Source organism: Drosophila elegans, unplaced genomic scaffold, assembly GCF_018152505.1.
Source record: "Drosophila elegans isolate 14027-0461.03 unplaced genomic scaffold, ASM1815250v1 contig_814, whole genome shotgun sequence".
NCBI classification, from domain to species: Eukaryota; Metazoa; Arthropoda; class Insecta; order Diptera; family Drosophilidae; genus Drosophila; species Drosophila elegans.
Genome location: NW_024546167.1, coordinates 2,619,678 through 2,641,733, shown reverse-complemented (window position 1 = coordinate 2,641,733; position 22,056 = coordinate 2,619,678). Strand labels below are relative to the sequence as shown.

Genomic DNA, 22,056 nt, shown 5'->3' with positions numbered 1-22,056 from the left:
ATTAATAAATCAACTGTGAAACCCCCCGTTCTTTATAAACGCTAACATTATAATTTCGGTCTAGAAAAACCTTGTCTGAATCATCAAGTTTTACGTTTCACTTTCTGGAATTTCACATATCTTTTTGTATAGCTCATATATGGGTAACTCATGCGATTCTTAAAAGATAATTAATCAGACTCTTGTTCATATATCCACTTTAAATGGCGCATAAATTCAAAGTACCTACTTTTCGTAACAAGCTAAACTTCTTCAACAGAATTTTGTAATGTTACACTGGCTGGCAAACTTTAACAACAGCTATAAATTCATAAACGCGTTAAATAGTTTAAAAAACATTTCCCATTAAATTAAAGGTTTCCCATTCCGTTTGTTTTGGGGCTATAGTTCTAGGCGAAATTGGGTCAAGCACATAGTGCCAGGAAGGGCATTATAATGCTGGCACTTTGGGCTTGGTCCACATCGGGATTGCCCTGGGGATGGAGCTGCTTTTGATTAGCTAAAATGCGGCCCACTCATGTGTGGATGTGGATGTGGATGTGTGTTTGCTTTGTGCCCGAAACTGTGCCAAGTTATGGTCGCCGTAACTTTTGAAGGTGGCAAGGACTGCCGCCGAGCAACCTTCATTGACAGCTGCTCATAGCCGTGATAAACCTTCTATGACAATCCTTAAGTGCCCCATCCCATCCACATCCCCAACCACCGCACATCGAGCACACTGCGCCAGGACGAGCGAGGCTCTTCTCTCAGTCTGCATTGATTCAACAGCCACTTGACAACCCTGCATGCACTGCGAAAAACACTAATGATATAAATCTAGTGTTAGCAAATTAAATTATTTTCTTTTAATAGATTTAAATAAAAAATATATGATTTGAAATGTTCTGTTTTTTTAAGTCGTGGTAAAATACAATATTTCAAAATCTAAAAAAGAAAAAACTCTAAATTCTTTAAAATCGATTGAAAATGTTGTGTACACCAGAGATTTAAGTGTCACCTTGAATATTAAGAAGTATTTGAGTTAGTGTTTTTTAATATCTGCACAACCATCGATTCATTTTAACAATATAAAAAATAACTTAACTTAAATCACATATAAAATGTTTTAAAATATACTAATGAAATATGAACGGAGTTAATCAAAATTAAATAAGTTTGTGGGCAACCCCAATGAAGTTAGAACAAACAAGTAAACAAAATATTCCTCTTTTGCTTATAATTTAACTGTTGATATAATCAGTTGCATTAAAATCATTTTATTACCTATTATCCAAACTTTATTTGTTTTCATAATTATTTCAAATGATGTTTCAATGAGGTTAATAACCTGCCATCTAAACACATAAACGGTCGGGTTAGATACTTTGATATATGATTCATAAAGTATTGTCATGTGGTGAAGTCCTCTTTCGAAGGCAATAAAAGCGATAAATTCATGTTGATAGTCACATAAACAGCAATGATGACTAATTTACGTGGCATTTTTTTGCAGTGTGCCTGAGCTTTTGCCGCTGACAGTGGCTTGCATGTGCATTGCACGTTTGGCTTGTTCTGATTTTGGCTGTTTGGCTGTTTGGCTGTTTGGCTGGCTAATCGATTCGCCAGCCACCTTGAAACTCTTGGCCGCTCTCTGCGAAGCGTTTTGGCCCGTGCCACAGCGCGCTGTCTCTCTGATAAACTAGCAGTTGGCGGGTCAGAGAGCGTGAAAAGAAAAGCCGCGGACACCACAGTTCCCTGATGTGTGTGTGTGTGTGTGTGTGTGCAATTGCAAGTGTGAGTGTGTAGCTGGCACTTCCGCTTTGAGCTACCATAATGAACTTCCGGCCAGGCGTGCGATTTTTCTTTGACTCTCACTTTCTTGGTTCCTGTAATTTTCGTGCGTTTGTTCAGCCCTGATTTATGCCCACTGATGACGTGGCAGAAAGAAAATCCATGGCCAAGTCCCAAAGTCATTTGGGTCCCGCTTATCGGGTCCTAATGAAGTTTAACCCCTTGGGACGGCGGCGGGCTATGGAGGGCCTCAAAGAATTTCGCTTTATCTATCAAATAATACTTTTATTGCATTATCAGGGTACAAGGGGGTGGCACATAAATATTCATGGGATGCTTATATACATAGTTGGGTTTGGGTTTGTGTTTGTCCCAGGCCAGCGTATCTATCAACCCACCCACCATTCGAGTAAGCAATTTTGGGCCATGAATTGGAATTTTTGGCAACGGAATGGAATTTCACTCTCCTGCAGCTCTTGCCACTTAATGGGTTAATCGATTAGGCCTCCCTTTGGATGGGTTTCGTTCTGGGATGGATTCGGTTGGTGGCTACTTGCTCACGCGATTCCAGGCGCTGGCGTGGCGCTCCGCCTCGAAGAAGTTGCCCAACGTTTGGGGCAGGTTCTTGCGCTTCGCCTCCGTTCCGAGGATCCGCGGGGGCGTGTAGTAATTGCTCTTGGGCGTGGCACTCTCCGTGGTCCGATGCCCACTAATGCACTCCTCCTCGGGGGCGGCAACGGGTGTGGGCGTGACCACCTGTGTGCGCCACTCAAAGACGGTGGGCAACTGGGCTCCGCCCTGCGGCAACTGCAGCCGAATGGTGGCCCTGCTGACGAAGAGCTCCTCCTGGGCAAAGTTCGGAATCACTGCGGCTGCCATCTGAATGGATCGGTTCCCACTTGCGAACTGATTGCGAATTCGGACCGAGAGTGGCGACAGCCGCAGAGCATTCTGCTGTGGCTTTGTTCTCTGGTTACGACTCCAGTTGCTCCGTAAACAACGCGTCTCAACCGCATGACGCATATCACGTATCCGCCGGCAGTGTGTGTGAGTGGGATTGAGTATCGCATTGAGGTGGGTACGTGAGGATACAGTAGAAAGATTGCTCTATTAAAACATTTTTTAAAGTAAAATTGCATTTAAATTAACCATTTCGTGGTATTTTAATTGAGGTTGATTAAAAGAAAAGATCTAATTTTGTTCTTAAATCGATTTAATGATTCCCAGTTGCTGTAATATCTATTTTCAGACCCAATTACATTCAGTTATTGCTTGAAAAAACTTAAGTCCACTTGAGGCATTTCTTGGAATTTAATTTATTTAAATATTTTATCCTTCTTATAACTTAAATTATTATTTTTATTAAATTAAGTGATTGCTTATGAAAACCTTTAATCCACTGTTTATTAAAAAAAAAACATTTTTAATTTTTTAAATTTTCAAGTGCTGCCTCAACTTATCCACTTTTGCACCTAAACTTTTATTTTGTTATCATGTATGTGAAACTGCAAATTATTTGTATTTGTTTGTTCAGCTTTTGGGTGATATCATTAAACGCTCTCTTCCAATGTCACCAAGATAATAACAAAATAATTTCTAAAGAGATTATCACCTCGCCGAAAGAAATTTTAATGCCTTCACTCACCTTAAAGAATCTTAATGCTAATTATTTTCGTGACTGGTCACGAACCATCTCTGGCATATGTGCTCTGGGGTCTTCTGAGCTCACGACGACTGCAATCGCTTAGTCAAATTGTTGTGCCATTTCAATCGCGCCACTCGGAACTGGTTTCCCCTCGCCCCGACAAAAGTATTTTATTTTATATGAAGATGGAGAGCAGGCAGCCAGCGAGGCAGACGCCCACATGTGCAAAAAGGCAATAGCAATCGCAATAAATAATAAGATACAATAAGTAATAAATAATATTTAATAGTCATTATTTTGTTACCTTCATCATGTGAACCAATAACAATTTGATGACCAACTCTGCTTCGAGGGGCTCGTGCAGGCAACACTCACTATAGATAGAATATTTCTCCTCAAAATCATGACTAGATGGCGTAATCAGTTGTTTGCAAAAAACTGTCTTGATACAATTTATTCAAGTTGCCTTGAGAGCTTAAGAACTTTTTGTAGGGATCTTCTTGTCTTAATTGAATTCCCATGAGTAACTTGAGTTTATTTATATTTATTGGTGCTACTTGCTCGTTTAATTTCAAGGCCAGTCTATTTTAAGTGCAATAATTTCAGGGCTTAAGTAACTCAATACCTCTGATTCATTTATAAAAGATAACACAAGAGCATGGTGATTTTCATAGGAGAACGGGGCGCCGTTTAAATATAAAAGTGTTTTTTTTTATTTTTGTTTACTTTTTAAATAACGCTCTGCAATAAAAAAAAAATAAAAGTATAAGACTACTGAAAATTGAACTTGCATTATCTTGAATTTAATTATTGTAATTTTTAGTAATTTATTTGTTTCTTTTAATAATAATAATGTCACTTTTGTTTTATTTTGTTTGGATATATTTGTTGTTTTAATATTAAATGTTTTTAACAACGAAAAGTTATTAGTGCAAATTAATTTAAGGGCTTACTTTTGATTCTGTCAATATACAATAGTTCAACATCAGTCAGATAAAACTTAATATATTGGAGTTCGAACTTTATCACGTACCAGAAATTCCTTTTTGCTTATCTCTTGGTTTAATTACGTATGAGGTAGCAACTTTAATGGCATTATGTGAACCCGTATCTGCACTGATAAAACGAACATAGTAAATCCAAATAATTGTACTCAATTTAATTATTAACTTGGCTTGTCTTGTTTAATATCGAATCATGCAATTCAATATGCATTTTATAATTTTAATATTTAATTTACAATTTAAGTTCAATAGTCAGATATTATTTATACTATTCCATTTTTTCATTAGTGTGCCGTTTTCGATTGCTCTCAATAGCTTTCGCAGTGCATGAAATCCATTGACCAACTCATAACTGCATGAGAAAACCCATCAGAAAGTCTGCTCATTTATATGTTTCGAGTGGCGATGATCCAGTTCGATATGCAGGGCACCTGCTTCAAAACGAGTGTTGAAAGTGGGCTGTAATGCCACCCAAGTCCGCAGTCCCCTTGAAAATGGTTGAATTCAAACTGCTTCGAGAGACATCGCCCTGTCGTCGTCACTCATTAAGCATTTGCTTATTTGCTCAGTGATTCATAAGAATCGTTCGTTTGTGGCTCACGCTCGGTGTCGGACCGCCCACCGCCCCCACGGAAGGTGGGGCGGGGTGGGTAAAGTGGGTAAAGTGGGTGTGGCGCAATGGGGTCCGTTAGCTGCATGCAAATTGGCAGGGAGTCCGTCAGTCGCAAACCGGTTATAGAGCAAATTTCTTTGCTGTCCGCCTGTCTGTTCGGTCTATGTCTATCGTCTCGAACTGACAAATAAAGTGAGTCAATCCGGACTTAATTTCAGAGGCGTAGGAAATAGGTTTCTCCTGCGACCCCCACACAATAAATATTAATATATGACTTGTGACATGAACCTATGAATTATCAATGTTTAAAATTCATTTCATTTTCCAGAAAATTTAAAAGCAGGATCAAAAATATACAAATAACTTTATAGCCTTCTCTGCTTGTGACCCTTTCCTTTCCAAAACCTTGATTTACCCCATTACACATTTTAAAGATAGGAGAACAAAACCTAAAATAAGCAAAGCTAGATTCAAGATTAAAGCACCATGATGATTTATGTGGATTTTGTGGCTGCCACACAAAGAAATCGAAGCTGACTTATTAGAACTGTGTGAACGACATGAATCAGTGGAGCTGCGATCACAAGTCACACAAGCGATTAAAGTCGCGTTAATTATTTACTTGGCGCACGCGCCGAAATGATTGCTCACAGAGCAAATGATTGTTAAACATTTACATTGCAAACATTTACCATCAACATTATCATGGCAGTCGGCGGCGAATAAGTGCAATTTGTTAATTGTTGCAAAACGCGCTGCATAATTTGCAAAATAATTGCCATGAAAATCGCGCACCAAAGGCGCCGCATGCGACAAGGGAGTTTTGCCAGCGATTTCCAAAAGGTCGAGCCACTTAATTGAGGATGTCTAATGGGGGATGGATGTAGCGAATCGCAGATAGAGATATTTACAGGTAGCAATCGGAAAGGTCAGAATGCCAGACGACAAAATGACAAATTCGTCAGTGCAAATACTATACTTTGAGGCTTTGCAATGATTAGCTAATCAATGGGGAAAATGATTTCAGTTTGGTTTTTGAGGTAACCTTTTCGTTACACAAATTGTACAAATTATTATTAAGTATGAGTCAGTCAGCCTACAATGCAAATATCTTTTGAAAAATAAAAGTAACATTCATAATATTATTTTCCTATTATGTTTAAGGCTTAATCCTTGATATTTTAATTATTTAATTATATTAAACAATAAGTTTATTAACATGAGTTTGCCCTTGGCGTTATGTTTAATATACAATATTTTCTGGTAGTCCATAGTAATAATAGTTCATAGAAAAGAGGGGTTGTCCTTGTCCTTTTTATCAAACTTTGAGCAGTAATAATTATTCAAAAAAAAACACACACACACTTAAGAACAAGGAAATATAAAAAACAAAAATTGTACTCATTTTTTTTAACAGAATATGGCAATTAAGTTAATCAAATTTTATTTCCAATGGTATTGGTAAGCCTTCTTCTATTTCATGTTCAAGCTTAAGAGTCCTGGCAGAAACTTGACCATTAGGTTCTGTTGCTAAACACTTTTTTTTTTTTAAAACAAATAATGTTAATTTAAATGCTAAAAATTGTAAAATCTAATCAATTTGTTCAACTCCTTTTTTGCAGACACGCACAACGATAACTCGACCACCACGAAAACGCCACTATTCCCGAAAGATCTATTCACGAAAGAACAGCTTGAGAACGGCGCTGTCATCCTGCACATCATTGGGGTGATATATATGTTTGTGGCGCTGGCCATTGTCTGCGATGAATTCTTCGTGCCTTCCCTTGACGTAATCATTGAAAAGCTCGGCATCACGGACGATGTGGCCGGCGCGACGTTTATGGCGGCGGGTGGCAGTGCCCCCGAGCTCTTCACCAGTGTAATTGGCGTTTTCGTGTCGTTCGACGACGTGGGCATTGGTACGATCGTTGGCTCCGCCGTGTTCAACATCCTGTTCGTGATCGGCATGTGCGCGCTCTTCTCGAAGACGGTCCTGTCGCTCACCTGGTGGCCTTTGTTCCGCGACTGCTCGTTCTACAGCATCAGTCTGCTGGTGCTGATCTACTTCTTCCGGGACAATCGCATCTTCTGGTGGGAGGCCCTCATCCTGTTCACCATCTACATCGCCTACGTGGCCTTCATGAAGTGGAACGTCCAGGTGGAGACGTGCGTCAAGAAGATGATTACCAAAAACAAGGTGACTCGCGTCAGAAGTACAGATCAACTTATGCCAGCAGTAAGTAGTTGGGAAGTTTTTTTGCAACAAATCAAATCAATTCAATTCAGATCAAATCAATCAATCAAATCAAATCAAATCAAATCAAATCAAATCAATTCAATCCAATAAATCCAACAGAATCTCTCTCTCTCTATCTCGAAAAATTCTTAATTGAAAATGAAATCAAAAAAGAGAAAAGCTAATTAAATTTTATCGAAAATTTATGAAAAAACCATTACAAAAAACGTTAATCAAGAAGATCGTAAAAGAGAAAGCGAAATTGAAAGCCAAAATTTTGTGTGCCAAATGAAAATGAAAAGAATCAAAGTTAAAACGAAAACAAAGATCCTTTGCCAGGAACGAAATTTCGTTTTTGATTTTCGTTTTGTGTATGTTTTTCCCACCAATTAACCCCATCTCCATATCCACCGCACATCCACATCCACATCCATCTCCCCATTCCCATTCCCATTTTCAATCTCGAATCTCAAATCTCAATCTCAGTGAAGCGAGCATTTGGCGCGTGCCGGACTTTAACCAGTTAGCAGGTGTTAAGTCGTTATGACTAAGGGCCATTGTGGTTGCAATCATCGAAGAAACGTCTGTGACTAAGATATCTGTGCCGATGCTGCTCTTCGGCATTGAAAGCCATCACATTAATCTGGCGACAGTCACTCGGAGTGGGTCTCGCAGTTCCACTCGAATTTCACCTGCGAATCGAAAACAGGTCCAGGAAATGCTGAAAGAGTGTGATCTCAATACCCTCGCCTTGACCCACAAAAAGTTTCATTACCGTTCGAAATCGAACTACTCACCGATATGGCATTTCTAGACCCATCTTTGGTGTTTTTTTTCCAATAAAAACCGGTTTTTGAATTCTACAAGTCATATGTAATTAAAAATACCTATTGAAAAAGTAAGACTAAACCGGTTTTGGGTGTTATTTTTGCAATTGAGCAGTTTAGATCCTCCAATACAAATCGAAATCTGAGATCACGTTTTCTAAAATAAATTTCAATTCTACCGGTTTCTGGAAAAAGAATAAGATAGAGACTGGACTATCGGATACTCATTATTTATGGCCCAATTGCGAAATATGTTGCCCACGTAAAAGTCAATAGCGTGGGTTTTCTAAAAATATTCTTATTCAATAAAATATTTCTCATCAATATAGTATATAGACCTGGCTAACTGGTTATTCCCGGCTGCGTTGCACCTCCAGTTTCTACTAACTTTTTATCATTATTCTTATTATTATACTATTCTTTCATGCTATCAAAGTAATCTTAATCCTACTCACTAGTTAAACTTCTAATTTCTTCTTTAGTACTTAGCTTCGATTCCATTTGTTAGTCAAACGTTTGATTTGCTATGCGTCTTTCGACTTGTGTAAATCCACACCCACACCCACGCCCACTGGACACGCCCACTCACTCACACACACCCGCAGACCCACACACACACACACACGGGCATACACTCCTTACACAATCCGAAGAGAACTCTGCATGCTAGTGAATCCCAGAAAGAAACTCAGCACACACTGCTTGAACTTGATCTTGCTGTTGCTGTTGATGATCTGATCTTGAGCCGGGACTCAAACCGCCCGCAGCATGCTGTGCGAGTGTGAGTGAGATGGAGCGAGTGTGGGAAGAGAACGGATCTGTACGCATGCGTAGAACACTTTTGATTTTCCTGTCGTCCACGCTTCTTGTTCTGTATAACACATTTCATGCCCACAACTTCTCATATTTTATTGTCAGGAAATCGCTCTCCACAGTTCACAAATAGATTGCAAAACTCTATATCCATCATAGTTTGGGTTGGCTATCTTACAACAAAGTGTCTTTCCTTCCGAATTTCATTTTATTACGATAAAAATTGACTTGGCCTCAATGTCTTGTTGTTTCACAGAAGATGTATTTCTTAAATAGATAGTCGGAAACACTTCTTCCCAAAGCCAAAATATTACTTTTCTTTGTTTTATAAATAGACGGTTTATTAAATAAGGTTTAAAAATGTACACGGACAGGCAAGGAAATTACTTAGCTATATGTAAATTTGGAGATTAACTAATATTGAGTTTTCAAATATATTTTTACGACATTTGAACAGCAGTTAGATTGTGTAATATTTAAATTATTGCTCGACGTTATAAATGGACTTTGGGTCGTCGGAAGCAATCGACTTTTTTTCGTGCTTAATGTGAATGCCAGGCAGATCACTATTGGATTTAACATATTGCACAGATTTTTGTGCATTTTCAGGGTCAACGAAAACATCACTTTCTTCAAACAATGCCTTCTTTTTTGTCGAAGGCTTCCCTTTCGTTTTCTTCTTTTTTGAGCTTGTCTTTTTTCTCCACTTCTTGCCGTATTTCTCCTCCAGTGCCTTGTTTTTCATATCCAGTGCATACGACATTTGTATATGCCAGAGATTGAGCGCCGTGTAGATATATATGAAAATGCGGAAAAACAGGACATAGCCCACCAGCAGGCCAACGGCAAAACAACCATATCTGTTAATCGAATCCAATACGTTTTCGCCGTCCCATTGTAAAAAATTTTTCTGGCTGATCGAATAGATGAACGGCGAAAGTAACATCCAGTATACCAAAACCGAAATTAGTTCAATCAGTCTTTTCTCAAACATTTTAATATGATGTTGCTCGTAAAAAGTTTTGAATACAAATGAAACTCGATGATATTGTTTGCTATAAATTTTAGTGCTGCTATCACAACACCGACAGCAACAAAATGTTGTGGTTTTGAGGCTTAGTTCAGACTAATCTAAGCTCGCTTTGAGTCTCTTTATGAGTATTTTGGTAATTCTCAACAAATAATTAGATATTCTTTGCTAAACACTTAGAAAAGAGAGAAATTAAACAAGTGGTAAATATTTTTGTTAATTTATTGGACATTTTTCTTAAGTTAACAAATAACAAAATGCTTTGAACAGTAGCTCATACATGATTTGGACTTTTATGTAATAAGATAGTCATTTTTATGAGGCTATTTCCAGACAGCTATTAATCTTTTCGTGTTTTATGTGGATGGGGGCCAAATCGCTTTCGCTGATACGAGAGTTGCTGATGGTCTTTACCATCGGCTGATTGGTTTGTTTACTTCTATTTTTTCCTGACTCTAAGTCATTGAGGTTCACTTGGGACAGATCCTTTTCACAGGACTTTTTCGCAAAATACGCTTCTGGATCCTTTCTGGCTTCTTTAACTTTCTTCCACTTTTTAATGTCGCCGACCTTCAGCTTCATGTAAATGAACATTATTATGCGGTAATAGATCACGTATCCAATCATCGAACAGAGAATAAAAGCGAAGTTTTCATATAGAGTTCCTAACAAGTCATCGGTGTCGATTTTTCTGACTATTGTCTTTCTTTTGCAGTATTTGTAGGTCATCGGAGTGATTATAAAGATGTACACGAGCAAAGTTATCAGCTCAACAATTCTTTTTTGAAACATTTGCGATTTTCTGCTCCAGGCACAATCAAACTGCTATGTTTCGAAACCAAACTCAGACTCAGGCTTTCGACTTTTCTCATTTCTCCATGTAACCGATGCTGTCCGATTAGTCAGATGGAGCATTATCATTCGGGCAAACTAAAAAAAAAAATTCCAAAATGATTCCCGCATCCCCCAAAGAACGAAATATATTTTATTTTTACAAAAGATGCATTTAATTTATTTCTTTTTCATAAATTCACGCATATTACGCATAGGCGTTGCGATAAGTAGTTACACTGATAACAATAGCTGCCTTATGACTAGCAATAAATATATATATTCACTAACTAAAGAATTAATTTAGCTCGCACGAACGAGTACACTGGAATGTGATAATTGACTAATTTCGTGTTTTTTCGATTATCGATCTTTGGGCAGTAGCTAATACTTGATGCGGACTTGATCCTTTTAAGTTGAGCTCAGAAGTTCGTTAATATGAGCCGACTCCTTAGCACTCACTTATCACTTATGTCTACACCTGTTGAGGTCTGGGCATCAGAACCTTGGGAGACATAATCACGCCCTTGCTGTGCTGATTCGGCAGAGTGGCGCTCTTCTGCATTTGCGGCACGGGTGGTGCACATCTCAGGCTGGGACTGGGGCTAGGGTGGACCTGTGCCTGCTGCAGCCTGGGTAGGGTGGCACTTTCCAGCGGCCGCGTCTCGTGTTTTATGTGAATGCGTGCCAGATCGCTTTCGATGAGCAGCGGATTGCTGATGGTCCTGATCATCTTCGGAGTCGCTGGCTTGCCCTTCTTCTTGCCAGAGTCCACCACATCGATGTTCTCGGTGGACACGGGCTGGTAGTAGGACTTCTTGTCCAAATGCGCCTCCGGATCCTCCTTGGCTCGCTGCAGCTCGTCCCACATCCGTATGTCGCAGACCTTTAGCTTCATGTAGATGAATATGATGATGCGGTAGAAGACGACGTATCCAATCATCAGGCAGAGGGCCAAAGTGCAGTGGTCGCCAACGGTGCCCACCAAGGTATCAAAACTCATCCGCACCACTCCATTTTCGGTGCAATACTTGTAGGTGGTCGGCGTGATGATCACCCAGTACACCAGCACCGTGATCAACTCGATAATCCTTTTCTGAAACATTGTGGCTAGGTGTGCGCTTCGCGGTTCGCGCTTCGGTCCGTTTTGGTTAAAGGTTCGTGACTAAATGACGCTCGCGCGCCTCACCGCGCTATATATAAACTGTAAGCCGTCGGATTACAGCACCGATCGCCAACTACTGGGCTCCGAAGCCAAGCTCAGACTCAGGCTCTCGGCCCGCGAACTGAGTGCATCGGTGGCTTCAAGCCGGTTATCAGTCGGATATCGCTTTATCATTCACTGTTTACAAAAGCCACTTTTGGAGCGTAAACAAGCGAGCCATACGTCACAACAAGTGGATCCCAGGAATATTTGCGAGATTTCTTGGAACTGCCAGTCTGCCACTTCCTCAGATTTGGATTTCGATTTCGATTGTATATCGACTGTTTAGACTGTAGATAGTTTTCGAATTACATTACAATGTGCAAAACAGGTTGAGTGACAAGTTGAGCGTTTATTTACCTTACGGATTTGCATCTCGTAGATCGTTTGGTAAGCCACTCAGGTCGACGGGCGAAATTTCGAGCTTCAGTGTTGAAAATTGAGTTTTTTTTTTTTAAATTACGGAGTATGATTCATGCTGAACTTAAATAATTCATTATGTGATTTAAGCGCTTTGGTGAGGTAAATTGTCCCTCGTCTTTGTCTCCGAACGGTGATGATTTTTCGATATTAAAAAATACTTTCGGCGTGATTTCATACACGACTGCAGCTAATATAGATAGTCTGCCAATAATTGTGGCTAATTAATCAGTCAGACCGATCTGACAGTCCGCACTTTGAAACAGGTTCAAGGTGAATAATCTGTAAGAGAGAGAGTTCTTTCTCCCTGTTCAGTAGTGTTTTGAAATTTTAAGATTTTCCCTTGCTGCGACATCATATTTCACAGGTGTCTTCGGTCTTTGCGTCAGTGGATGAGTGAGTTACTTCGAACCGTGAATGAGTGTGATTGGATCAGAAAACCCAGGCCATTAGCTAGAGGCTGGTTGGGCCGATCAGCAACATGACTGGGCATTAATTAGCATTATAATCAACCGCAGTGGGGTAGTTCACCTGGGCACGAGCCACTTGTTAAGTCGCCAAGAGCGAGAGGTCTGAACTTGACTTGCCCTACACCTGCTTCAATTTCGAATCCAGTTTAAGCTTCAGTTCAGCTCGACTTATGAATGGGAGTTACGAAAGACTCGCTCTCCGATCGAACTCATTTACACCACTATATAGTATAAGCAGGCCAATTATCATATCGTTTCCATTCATTCATTAGAGTACCCATTAGTCACTTCCCTCCTTCACATACAGTATACACACGTTTTAGATTTTTGTAGCTATACTGTAATAGTGCTTGCATTAGTTGCATTAGTTAATCCCCACCGATTCCGAATCCGAATCCGAATCCGACCCATCACCTGCCTGCGCTTCCTCCGCTAATATGCCAACAAGTAATTCGCATCGATTGAAAGTATTTTTCGGTTTCAGTTCTCCGACAAAGTTTTTCCAAATGTTTTTGTGTTTTATCTGTTTCTTTTTGATTATAGTGAAGGCAAAATGAAATACAACAAAACTTCCCACTGCGCTTTGACAAATATCAATACAGATATAAAAAAAAAATACAACAATATGTGTACATTTTGTTTTAACAAAGCAACTGAAAAACAAAAAAAAATAAGAAAACCAAAAAGAAAGTCATATAAAGCTTGTATGTATAAAAACCAACCAAACTGTTGCAACAGACAAACAGAAAAAATTTCCAACGACCAAAAACGAAAAGTGTTCATCTATACGTATTTTGTTTCCTCATCTTCGAACTTATCATTTTGATTTTGTAATATACGACTCATGTTTTTTCACCTCCGTAAAGACCCCAAGATTTGGCGGTCTCTTCAAGATACTTCCAAGATCGATCCTTAGCACCTACTTTCCTTCTGTAAATAATGAAAGTGTTAACAACCGCACCGATCGATATGTTTATTTTGTTGCACAAAAACCTTCAGAAACTCAATATTTTGTATCTTTCAACATCCACTTTTGACGGAATGTCAAGAAGCCAATCGAATCTTTCGATCTCTCTGAAACGTAAACCTCTGACTGTACTATATTCCATAGATCAGCTGCACAGTTTGATCGCAAGTGGTCCGTATATCGTAACGTATTTGTTGGATGTTGTCGTAATTCTTTTCTTCTTTATTTTTTCCTTTTCGACATTCCTTGAGTTTCTTATTGGTTCCGTTATCGTTTGATGTTTCCTGAGTTCTGTTCAGATATTGGCTCCCAACTAACTTGCACTTACCGATTCGATTAGTTCTTAAGTCACACAAACAACTACAACTACAACTACAATACAACAACACCAAAATCAACACCAGCCACAAGAACAAGTACAACAACAGCTACAGAAACATGCGACAAAAGAAAAACCAAAAGCTACACTCAACTGTAAATTTATACAAATTGCAATAATAAACGTTTCTTCTTCTTCTTTTCACCTTTTTCTCGAAATATGCTTACCATAACAAAAACAAAAAAAAAAAACAAAACTTAAAACTAACTAACATTACACCGCTCTCTGAAACTCTGAAAAAAATACCACAACTCGAAAAACTCAACCGAAAAACCAAAAACCAAAAACCAAAAAAAAAAACCCAATCGAAACCCGTAATCCGATCCGAAACCGAAAACGTAACCGTAACCGTAACCGTTACCGTTAACCCGATACCGTAACCGCAAACCCACGCCACCCACCGTTCTCTCCGTTCCTTCACTGCAGGGTAATGCGGCCAACTCCTCGGAAACATCGATGGCCACCCAGCCGGGCGGCTCCGTAACTTCGCGGGCGGCCAGCGAAACCCGCTCCGGTCCGCACGGATCGGGCCACGCGGGCGCCACAGGTAATAGCAGCGGCGGGGGCGGCACCTCGGGTAGTACTCAGACCGGTGCCAAGTTCCGCCACGGCCTGTTACAGCTAATGATACACACGATAGATCCACTACACGATGGTAAGTTCGTTGAGTTGCCACAGTGTGTTTTGCACAAGTCAAGCCAAAATGCCAAAAATGCAAAAAAGCAAAAAAAAAAATGCTATTAAAAGTCCCATAATGAAGTTTCCCGAACCCCGCTTACCATTAACTTCCTTACCACCAAATCCCCAAAAACCCTATCCTGCACTGAGAAATAAAATTGTGCAAATCAGGAATCTATTTCTGAAGTCTTATATAAAAAGTTGTTTATTTATAAACGACCTATATTGCAACCTTCTTTGATATTTTCATAAATAGAAAATGACTCATTTAAATTTAAAGCTAAATTAAAGTAAAGATGCAACTTATTATCGCAAAAAGTGCAAGCTGGAATACGAGGCGTATGAGTAATTAGTTCATTTATGTATGTCATAAAGCAAAGCCTTTAAATAAGTATATTCAATGTAAAATACAAAACAACTAAAGATAGCGATTCTAGGAAATATACAATCAAGTTCCTATGACATTGGAGTACATCAACCGAAGAACTAAACTCTTGATTTGATAATTTGACCTCAGTGCAAATACCCCGTCCGCCACGCTTACATCCAAAATAAGATAAATACAAATGCAATAACATCCAACTCTACTCTTTATACTATACTATATATACTACCTGTACCTGTACCTGTTATCTATATCTGTTCTATAATGTAAAATTGTTCTGTTCAGTTTCGTTTCTTTCGGTTTCTCTAAAACTCTGTGTAAACTCTGAATTTCTTCTAATTGGATGTTTGACTTACCGAGCCAGAATTTACTTTCGCTCATCCTTTCACTTTCTGCCGCTCTACCCAATTACTGTATCTGTATCTGTATCTATATCTACATCTATATCTATATCTATATCTATGTCTATGCTACGATTTCCACTGCTACTTCCATTTCTCATTTGCGTTGCGTTGCGTTGTTCCCTTTCAGTTCAGTTCGGTTCTGTTTGCTTTGTTGTTCTTTCAATTCGGTTTTAGCTTTCGTTGGCTTTGGTTCACTTTTTTAATGGCGACCTTGGAGCCACTTACCTAATTAGCACGCCAGGCCCAGACGAAGCGTCGACTAGATAAATATCCCAGAAAAGTTAGGAACGCCGAAAAAGAATTACTCAGCCAAGGCGATTGACAGCACTAACCCTTTGATTTTGGGGTGGGACAGGATGGAAAAGGTCATCACGATATTATAACAACCCTACCGCATAGATTCTGTAGTTCTGCAAGGTTTCCAATCAGAATGGCCCCACTTTCCGCCATTGATTTTGGTATGGACTCGGTGTGTCTACCCATGAATATGTAGGGAAGGTGCCACGGTGTCGTTGCCACGGCAATGGCCCACAGAGAACTAAACGAATCGAAATGAGGCAGCTCAGGGGCGTGCTCGCCAAGGTTCGCAGGTGCGAAGTGTTAGAATTCGTGTATCTCCAAGTGGGCCTACCTCAACTATTCAATTAGAGACTTGTGAAGTATTGCTGGGGCTTGAATCCATAGACTGGAATAGTTGGACTAAAAATGAACGCTAGACCGATTACATATAAATTAATAGACTCCACAGTCAGGTCGAAACTAAGAAAATAACTATTTAAAAAAAATCCCTTTTTAGCAATTTAATTTTAAGATTCCAATTAAAAAACGTAGAACATTTCCAATTACATATTCCTATCATTGTTAACTAAATGCAGGTATTTTAATTCTAATTTTAATTTAACATTTAACATTGATTAGATGATTCAGATGTGTCTAAGCTAAAGCGAATCTCAATCAGAGCTTATTAGGTTAGGTCGCAAGTGTTTATTCCTTCGCCTTAAGTTGCTAATGCTTCACAAATACGCTACTTATTCATTTATTTTCGGCTTTGTTTTTCATTTTGTTGCAAACAAAGAAAACAAAAAAAACAAAAAAATAAAACAATAAAACCAAAAGAAAAGCAGAAAAACAAATAAGAAAAAGAAACCAAAATAACGAAAATATTTTATGTTGTTCAATGTCAGTTTGGAGTTACATTTATACCAATATATCTATATATATATATATACATATGCGTTATATATCTAGCCTAGAGAACTTATCATAAATTCCTAGAGTTTGTGCGCGCAGTTCAATGGCACACGTACAAGCTAAATAGAATGCAATATAAACTGCAGAACTTAATATATGCCATAGTTCGAGTACCTATGCCATTGAACGCTGGATTGAGTTGAGTTTGACGCGTGACAAAAACAAAACAATTTATATTGTACATATATTAACTATGCGTTTTTGATGTTGTATGTGTTAAATGTAATCATTATCGTAATTGTAATTGTAATTGTAATTGAAATTGAAATTGTAATTAGTTAGCAACTAGTACAATTGGCTCGCAGCAATGCTGTTCGAAATCGGCTTCGACTTAGACTTAGGGGCTCAGACTCAGACTCAGACTCAGATTCAGACTCATACTATACTATACACCCATCTACACTCCTCACACCACACCCGAGTAGATAGAAAACTATTTAAACTATTAACGAGCTTCGACTGCATGTGCGACTAGTCGAGCTTGTTTCAGGTTGTTTTTGCATAGGTCGGATCGCTTTTTGTCACTGGAATGTTCGTCATATGTTGTTAACATATTATATATGTGTGTGTATTTCTTTCAACTCGTTATGCTCGGTGTATGGGAATTGTGTTTTTGGGCCTGCGCTGAGTGGAAATCCGGCAGAGACGGGCGGAAATCGTTTTCAGACCTCCGATGGCATTGATCTCAATCGATCTGGGTAATTGCCCTGCCACTCCGGCACAATGAGTGCCAGTCCCCAAGAGCGGCCAAGATCGCAAAACCCATCCCGAACTAGTCGTGCTTTTGCTCAGTTCTCTGTATGAGCATGTTCTTCTCTAGGTCTGTATTAAAACCAAAGAAAGCCCAATCGATATCGTTAAGAATCCCTTTCCACCCTCCCACCGCGACACACACATGTGATTTATAGAGACGTAAGCTAAGCTTAGATGTAAGTCAACCGGAATCGTGTACATATATACACACATATGTATATGTATATACCTAGAGCAACGCTAGAAGGGGTCTTCCTAATGTAGCCATCTAGTCAGATGATTCCCTGCGAAAATGTAAATTCATAAGATAACTTCACACCGCATTGACAACAGAGTACCACCGAATCGAACCAAATCGAATTGAAATGAATTGAATTATAACCCGTCAGAAAACCCCGTCCGATCCCCAAACATCATTGAAAACCAGATCGAAATCTCGAATATCTAATCAGCTCCTAGTGCAAAACACAAGTTCACACTCAATAGTTTGAATCGGAACGATTCAGAGACAAAAGTTAGACCAAAAACCCATGAGACTCTGACACGGTAAATATCTGTAGTGATCTCTAGACTAGACCTAGTTACTTATAGTCCTAGTTGTAGTCCTAGTCAGCTTACGAACCCCGCTCCCCTTCTGCTCTCCGCTCTCCGCTGTCCGGTTTCTGCTCTCCCCGCTCTCCTCCGCTCTAAACTGTCATACCCTGTACTCTGCTCTATAGACTAGATTGTACCCCCTAGCTATTCTGTTAACTTACTCAAGCAACCTCCAAATGCTGTCTCGCAACTGACATCAACATTTTGTATAAAATATTTTCAATATACATATAGACATATATTTGCGTATATGAACGATCCAATCCAATCCCGTTAATGAGTAAATTTGATTGTAAATTAAAAGCTCTAAGAAAGAAACTAAATCTGAAAATGAAACTCGTAACTGGGTTAATTCGTTTATTTCTGATTTTAATCGATGCAATTTTATTCTTTCTTTTTCTTCTTTTTTTCTTTTGATTTTTCGCAAAAAAAAAAAAAAATACCAAACCAAAAAAATATCAAATAAAAATAAACACTTGGATTTTGCGTTCAAAACTCAATTCGTTGTGTGCCAACAAAAAACCGAAAATCGAAATCGAATACCGTAAACCGAATACCGAATACCGTAACCGCACACACAACTACAAAATACTACAACGCCTTACACCAACACCACAACTACCACCACACTCGTGTTTTGTGTACCAACAAACAAACAATAAACAAAAACACTGCATTATTTATCGAAACACTCGCAAAATAAAAACCAAACCACACACAATTACAATGACAAAGATGATGTTCCAGGCAAAGTGGACGAGAAGGCGACGCAGCTCCACGCCATTGCCTCGCTGAAGGTTTTACTAGATGCCACCAAACCACAGCGCGGTGGTGCCACCACCTCGGCGGCCAACCACGTCAAGATCAACCTCAAGGAGACCACGCTCGCCGATCGTCCCAATGGGAACATCGACACCACCCTCGACTCGGTAAGTCCTTCTGACCACTTCCCTTTTGCCCCATTTGTATCCGTACAATGCTAATGATATAATGCTCATAATTTTCCTTAGGCATGACTTTTTGTTTCAAATATCCATGATTTGATTTGAATTTTCAGTTCTTGTCTTTTGTTACAAACTGATTGAATGTGTCACACAAAATGCGCTGCATTCTTCATACAAACAACAATTTGTAGGTCAGGTTAAATCGGTCATCTGAATATCGTAAATCGAAAAAATACCCTATTGCGACTAAATAATATTATTAAGCTACTTTAAACTACCGGTACCTCAGTTCTTAATTTGAAAGACTTCTTTCTAATATCGTAAATGAATATCGTAAATGCATATCTTTAATTAATACCGTTAAATTCAATAACAACAGAATTAAATATTAACATAGATTTATGAATGAGGATATTAGGATATCTTATATCGTATACCGGTCATTCGTTTAATATCGTGTATTGTATATCGTATTATTCACAATTTGATGTATCCCATATAAACCAGACAGTGTTTAGCGACCAGTTCAAGCGACCTACCAAAATATACACACTATTTTCCAATTCTAGCTGTTGGCATGTTTCTTTTACATTGCTAATCGATTGATTAATTGAGCAACTGATTGGTTAACTGATTGATGCAACGTTTGAACTGATTCTAAACTGAACCATGGTGTGTTTTTATTACCCAAATAAATATATATGTTTTGATGTATCCTTTTCCCTCATTCTTTTTAATGTGTTTCTCTGTTCGTTTCCCACTGTTTTTGCCGGTTCAGATATGTGAAATACCCAAGCGCCCAGCGAAAAGAAAAACATATTCCATAAAGATCTGTCTGTGTGTTTATGCAACGTTTATGTGTGACTTATTATGGATTTTGATTTACTTCTTTGACTTAAAACTAAACAACGATTTGTGTCTCAATTCTTTTCCATACGACTGTTCAACCCACCAACCGCCCACCCATCCCCACCACACACACATACACACACACAACTCTCTCTCTCACAAACACAAACACACACACCACACACGCCTCAACTCTCCTCCTGTGTACCTCTCAACTTTCTTTCATTTTGATTGTGTATGTTTATCTCCCTTACTTTCGGAGTATCTTCATGCCCCCATTTACCCACTTTCCATCCAACTCTATCGAACTATCTATCTATCTATAACTCTGTGTGTGTTTTGTCTTGCCCCAGATTAAGAAGAGCTAATTCGGAATAGTGAAATTTTTGCATACTCGTATACCGTATGACCCATTTGGAACTCATTTGCTTTGTGTCTTTACCTGATTTTGTTACTCGTACCTAGCGTTAAACCATCCACAAAAAACATCTAAACAAAAACCGAGGAGAATCAAAGTTATTATAGCGCTTTGCATATTATAATTTCTATTCATATTTTACTAATGCGCGATGCAGTCATTCCAATGCAAAGTAGCTGCGCCCAAAACCACCGATCAGTTCAGTTTTTACCACACCCACCCACACACAGCGTGTGTGCTCATATATCGTACATCGTACATCGCGTATCGTAATCGCTGGCAATTCGTTTACGCGAACATTCTTATGCATAGGCGCAAGCACTTGGCTTTGGCCCCCCATCAGCAATATCAGCAATACCGGCAAAAGCAGCAGCCTTAGTAGCATTGCATTCCGGATGCTCATTGCGGGCACAGCATACCCTACCTCTTGCAGAGAGTCTCGCAGTTCAGTCATCCGTTCGAAAATATCGTATTAAAGTCTGTCCGTACAGCTGGTTGTAAACGATGCAGCGGCATTTATTTCCTTGTCTTACATACACTACCCATGCTTGACAATGTTTAATGATTAATCACTTTAATCTGTTCATTTAAAAATACCTTCATCTGCAAGAGTGTTCAAACTTCGGCTTGCCGCAGTGTATCCCGCTTCCTAGTTGGTTATTAATTACATTTTTTGTTTTGATTTATGCAAAGATCACAAAGCAAACAAACAAAATTCTGAGGTGCTGACTCGCCTCAATTACTGCGACCTCATTTGAATTCGACTCACAATAAGAAACAACATGGCTGGCCTCGTAGGCCGCACTAAACCGAATTTTCCGAGTTGGGCTTCTGTCTAAAAGAAAACAAAAGAAAATCCTTTCAAAAAAAACAATAAATACAGTGTTACCCACAACCAGCAAATTGTGTTTGTGTTTCCATTCTTTCCCGATCCGTATGTGTTTGTTATATAACCCCCGACTACCCACACTTCTTCTAAACATTTCGAACAGCCTTCTTTCCAAACTGTCTTTCTGTCTACCCCCCAAAAGTCTTCTACTTTTCTAACAACCTAAGTTTTAATCAAAGTTTTATTTCCATAACTGATCTGATATCTGATTCTGAGGACTTGGCCTTGAGATCTGAAACTTTATGTTTAAAAATCACTATATATACTTATAAATATGTACTCTTCTCCCAAAATACTTGTCATATAAATTTATAACGTATCTTGAATCAAAATCAACCTAAAGCCATCGTTGAGTGGTCGACGTCCTAGCTGGATTGAGCAGAGGGTCAAAATTCAGACACGCAAATTTAGCATCAAAGTTAGTTTCATGAACAATTTTTATTGATCTCTCTTATCTATCTTTCTCTCTATATCTATCTATCTTCGCTCTTCTATATATTGCATTCAAATCTTTATAATTTCTTGCAACTAATATATTGTAAACGGCGAAAATGTTTTTTTTTTTCGTTTCTATTCAATAACAAAGAAAATATCAGACAAATGCACGCGAGTCGTACACGAAAGCTCCTTGGCAGTGGCCACGTTAGAAATTTGAATCTACTTATATATAAATTGAAAA

General features: G+C 38.9%; 3 protein-coding genes across 9 annotated transcripts in view; 1 reads left to right on the top strand and 2 right to left on the bottom strand.

Moving 5' to 3' along the window:
• LOC108141795 (sodium/potassium/calcium exchanger Nckx30C) overlaps nucleotides 1-22,056 on the top strand; it is a 34,083-nt gene that overhangs the window by 7,660 nt on the left and 4,367 nt on the right. For 2 of the 7 annotated variants that reach the window (XM_017265346.2, XM_017265347.2), the window contains exons 3-6: nucleotides 6,655-7,271; nucleotides 14,639-14,867; nucleotides 19,013-19,206; nucleotides 21,721-21,795. In XM_017265346.2, the coding sequence (XP_017120835.1) occupies nucleotides 6,655-7,271; nucleotides 14,639-14,867; nucleotides 19,013-19,206; nucleotides 21,721-21,795 (1,115 nt within the window). The remainder of the gene's footprint in view (nucleotides 1-6,654; nucleotides 7,272-14,638; nucleotides 14,868-19,012; nucleotides 19,207-21,720; nucleotides 21,796-22,056) is intronic. The other 5 variants (XM_017265350.2, XM_017265348.2, XM_017265353.2 and 2 more) reach the window with 5 other exon arrangements.
• LOC108141797 lies at nucleotides 2,035-2,690 on the bottom strand. Its single transcript, XM_017265355.2, has one exon. It carries the CDS (start codon nucleotides 2,647-2,649, stop codon nucleotides 2,320-2,322), a length of 330 nt encoding a protein of 109 aa, XP_017120844.1. The 5' UTR covers nucleotides 2,650-2,690; the 3' UTR covers nucleotides 2,035-2,319.
• On the bottom strand, nucleotides 10,925-14,590 carry LOC108141796. Its single transcript, XM_017265354.2, has one exon. The coding sequence runs from the start codon at nucleotides 11,875-11,877 to the stop codon at nucleotides 11,248-11,250; it is 630 nt and encodes a 209-aa protein (XP_017120843.1). The 5' UTR covers nucleotides 11,878-14,590; the 3' UTR covers nucleotides 10,925-11,247.